Raw genomic sequence first — 4,586 nt, 5'->3', positions numbered from 1 at the left:
CATCCCGGGCGGAGCCTCTGGGCCGCGGCGGCTCGGGTTCGCGGGCCACGGCCTCTGCCAACAGCGCGGCGACTCCCGTGCTGGCCGTGCAGGCGTCCAGAAGCCCCTCGGGGCTGTGGGTGTGGCGTCCCCAGGGCGCTGTGGGGCGTTGGAGGGGTATCCCCAGGGCGCTGTGGGGTCTTGGCGTCCCCCGGGCGCTGTGGGGCGCTGTGGGGTCTTGGCCTCCCCCGGGCGCTGTGGGGTCTTGGCCTCCCCCTGGCGCTGTGGGGTCTTGGCCTCCCCCTGGCGCTGTGGGGTCTTGGCGTCTCCAGGGCGCTGTGGGTGCGGGTGTGGGGTGCGGGTGCCCTGTGGCTCGTGCTGGTCAGGTCTTGCTCCGCTCTGGGGCCACGCCCCCGGCCGGCTTTTCCAAATGCTGGTCTCTGGAATGGGTAGGAGGGAATGGTTCCGCTGCAAAGGCAAGTGAAGTGTACGGTGATGTCTGCAAGTGGCCTCAGTGTTCCTGTTTTAGAGGCGGTGTCAGGTGCAGCCAGTGTCACCCCTTCCCCTGTCGCGACCCGCAGGACGTCAACGAGGGCAGTGAACCTAAGCGAGAAGGAATGAAGGCACAAGAGATTCGAAGAATAACAGCAAGACAGGGATTCTGATCAAGCTGCTGCTGCTAAATTTTATTTTTCACACAGCTATATTTATATGCTTGGAATAAGGAAGCTTTTTCATTGGCCGTTAAGGAAGCTTTTTCATTGGCCGAAGCAGCTGTAGGATGTTTGCTTAGGGCAAGGTGAAAAGGTGGGATTCTGTAAACTCAGCCTCAGGATGTTCCAGTGAGATAGTTAAGCCTATTATGTTGAGAGACTCAACTTTTGGCTCCCAACATTCCCCAGCTCTGTCCCTCCACTTCTTTGCCTCTCCTTACCTTCCCAAAGACAGATGAACAAGACAAAACACAAAAACAGCAACAAATGCTGGATATTTTTAATGACAGCTTTAAGATACAATCCTGTATAATTCATATACAGGAACTGTACAACGATTTTTATTTTATCTTTTGCTGTGCATCCTGGGGCTTTAACTTAGGGCCTAGGCACTATTCCTGAGTCGTCTTCTCAAAGCTAGTGCTCTACCTACCACTTGAGCCTTAGCACCACTTCTTGCTTTTTCTGGAGATAAAGTCTCATGGATTTTCCTGCCTGGACTGGCTTGGAACCACAATCCCCAAATCTCAGCCTCTTGTAGCTAGGACTTACCTGTATTAGCCTCTGGCCCCTGTCTAGATTTGAACTTAACATCAACCAAGTTGCATTGATCACCCTGGCTTGTCTGGCCTCTTGCTCATTCAATGTGTTTCTCCTCCCGTTGAGTTTCTCCTAAATTTTGTTGTTGTTGGATTTGAAATATAATTTCCACACAATAAAACTAACTTATTTTACATGTTTAGTTAGAATTCCCCAAGGGGGAGCCATGTGGTATAGTGTATGCATTTCGCTTCTTTCAGTTGACATGGTTCAGAAGACTGCTGAGCTCATTGTATTACTCCGCTGTAGGAAGGTGGTGTTGTTGATGCATTGAGTTTGTGGACACCTAGGCTTGATAACTTCCATGCTGTTCTGAGCAGTTAAGTGCTGTGAACATAATATGCATTTCCTCACGTTCATACATAGAAGTTGAACTGCAGACACTCCCAACAGTTTTTTAGATGATTGTACTAGTTTATATACTGTACCAGCACCTGATGCTTTTTAACTTAGCCATTCTTTGGGCTACTTGTCGTAATTTAAGGATAAGAGCAAAAGCTGGGTGCTGGTGGTTCACACCTGTAATCCTAACTACTAAGGAGGCTGAGATCTGAGGATTGAGGTTCCAGGCCAGCTTGGGCAGGAAAGTCTGAGGCTCTTTTTTTTTTTTTTTAATTTTTTTTTTGGGGTCCGGTCGTTTGGTCTGAACTCTGGGCCTGGGCACTGTCCCTCAGCTCTTCAGCTCAAGGCTAGCGCTCTACCACTTGAGCCACAGCACCACTTCTGGCTTTTTTTTTTTCCTGCTTATGTAGTGCTGAGGAATCGAACCCAGGGCCTCACGCATGCAAGGCAACTACTCCACCACTGAGCCACCTTCCCAGTCTGAACTTTTTGTAGATTCTTACCAGCAATAAAGAGCTTTGTGTGTGTGTGTGTGTGTGTGTGCGCGTGCGCGCGCATGCACATGCACTGGTCCTGGGCTTTTTTCCCCCCCTTGTTCATGGGGCTTGAACGCTGGGCCTGGGCACTGTCTCAAGGTGAGCACTTTACCAGTCAGTTGAGCCACATCACCACTTCCAATTTTTTGGTGGTTAATAGGAGATAAGAGTCTCATGGACTTTCTTACTGAGCTGGCTTTGAACTGCAATCCTCAGATCTCAGACTCCTGAGTAGCTAGGATGTCAGGCGTGAGCCACCGATGCCCAGCTAAGAAAGGTATTTCTTTTTTTTGTGTATTAGTGAAGTGCTGGCCGAGGAGTCCGTCGTCTGTCTCCAGAAAGCCCTAATAGACCTTCGGGAGATATGGGAGCTGATTGGGATTCCAGAAGACCAGCGCTTGCAAAGAACAGAAGTGGTGAAGAAGCATATCAAGGTGAGTCGAGAGCCTTGTGCTGGGAGGGCATCCGTGTCTCCCTAGAATGAACGGAGATGACTTCTGATCAGCTGCACTTGGGTTTTGTTTTTAAGTACTTTCTAGAAATTTCGGAATTACCAGGGTTTTGGTGTTGAGGTCTCAAACTTTTATGAGCTGTTTTTTCTTTTATAGGATCTCCTGGACAGGATGATTGCTGAAGAGGAGAGCCTGAAAGAGAGGCTTATCAAAAGCATATCTGTTTGTCAGAAAGAGCTAGACACCCTGTGCAGTGAGTTACGTGTAGAGCCTTTCCAGGTACGTCAGCCCACAGCAGAGGTCTCAGAAAATCCAGCCTGCATTTAGGGGAAGTATTGTTTTGGGACTGCAGACAGAAGGCTTCCCTGTAAGGATGGTGCTAGCATGGGACGAGGGGAAGACAGGCTGCATGGCTAATTAGTTCCAAGCCGGGCCCTAGTGATTCATGCCTGTAGTCCTAGCTACTGAAGAGGCTGAGATGACAGGCAGGAAGTCTCCTAACAGAGGTACGTTATCTTAACTAGGAGGAAGGAGAAGTGACTATCTTACAGCTAGAGAAAGACTTGCGCACGCAGGTAGAATTAATGAGGAAGCAAAAGAAGGACAGAAAACAGGAACTGAAGCTACTTAAAGAACAAGATCAAGAGCTGTGCGAGATTCTTTGCGTCCCCCATTATGACATTGATAGCATGGTGGTTCCCAGCATAGAAGACCTGAACCAGCTGAGGAAACATGTGACATCTCTGAGAGAAACAAAGGTATACTTACTTGCTGCCGCACCTCCATCTCCAGCTGGCCTTCCTCTAGGTATCTTATAATAGATTTGTTTTGCAGAACGCTAGACGTGAGGAGTTTGTCAACATAAAGAGACAAATCATCCTGTGTATGGAAGAACTGGAACACACTCCAGACACTAGCTTCGAAAGAGATGTGGCGTGTGAAGATGAAGATGCCTTCTGTTTGTCTTTGGAGAACATAGCAACCCTACAGAAGCTGCTGCAACAGGTGATGTTCTCTCAAGATGCACATGGTCTGAGGTCTCACTGATGTGTGTGGGGGCGGGGGGGGGATTGGGGAAAAATGACAGTGTGCATGTGTGCATATGCAGGCCCTGGGGCTTGCATGCAAGGCTTGGGTACTTTTCTGCTTAAGGCTGTACTGTATACCACGTGAGCCACACTCCCACTTCTGGCTTTTTGCTGATTAGTTGGAGATGAGTGTTCTGGATTTGTCCATCCTGATTTGTATGCCCAGGCTGGCTTCAAATCATGATGCTCAGATCTCAGCTTGGATTTACAGGTCTAAACCACCGGAACTCAGCTTCACGCATGACTTTTTCCTGGTTAACTGGAGATGTGGATTGAGTTTGTCTTCCTCTTGGGTTAGCTTTGAGTCACGATCTTTAGATCTTAGCATCCCTAATAGCTAGGATTACAGGTGTAAGCTACAGGTGCCCAGCCAACTCTTTTTTTTTTTAAAGTGGTACTGTGCATTACCCGACGTATGTAACCGTAACCCCTCTGTATGTCACCTTTATAATAAAAATTTAAAAAAAATGAACTTGGCCTGATACTTGCTTACATATGCCACTGCTTGAGCCTTGCTTCCAGTCTTGCTTTCGGCTGGTCATTTTGGAGATGGAGTTTAGGAAACATTTTTGCCTAGGCTGGCCTTGATCAAAGCCTCCAGATCTCAGCTTCCTAAGTAGCAGGATTATAGGCATAAGCCTTGAGTGTCACACTAGCTTTTTCTTCAGTCTTTCGTGGTGCCTGAACTCAGCCTGGGCACTGTTCCTGAGCTCTTCGGCTCAAGGCTAGCACTCTAGCATTGGAACCACAGCACCACTTCCGGCTTTTTCTGCTTATGTGGTGCTAAGGAATTGAACCCAGGGCCTCATGCATGCAAGGCAAGCACTTTACCACTGAGCCACTTTCCCAGCCCCTTCTTCAGTCTTTTTTTTTTTT

General features: G+C 48.5%; 1 protein-coding gene across 1 annotated transcript in view; it reads left to right on the top strand.

Moving 5' to 3' along the window:
* Positions 1-4,586, top strand: part of Prc1 (protein regulator of cytokinesis 1) — a 16,271-nt gene that overhangs the window by 1,047 nt on the left and 10,638 nt on the right. The window contains exons 2-5 of the mRNA XM_013011865.1: positions 2,472-2,604; positions 2,779-2,901; positions 3,147-3,380; positions 3,457-3,627. Of these exons, the coding sequence (XP_012867319.1) occupies positions 2,472-2,604; positions 2,779-2,901; positions 3,147-3,380; positions 3,457-3,627 (661 nt within the window). The remainder of the gene's footprint in view (positions 1-2,471; positions 2,605-2,778; positions 2,902-3,146; positions 3,381-3,456; positions 3,628-4,586) is intronic.

Source organism: Dipodomys ordii, unplaced genomic scaffold, assembly GCF_000151885.1.
Source record: "Dipodomys ordii isolate 6190 unplaced genomic scaffold, Dord_2.0 Scaffold15, whole genome shotgun sequence".
Taxonomy (NCBI): Eukaryota; Metazoa; Chordata; class Mammalia; order Rodentia; family Heteromyidae; genus Dipodomys; species Dipodomys ordii.
This window is presented reverse-complemented; position numbering and strand designations above follow the sequence as displayed.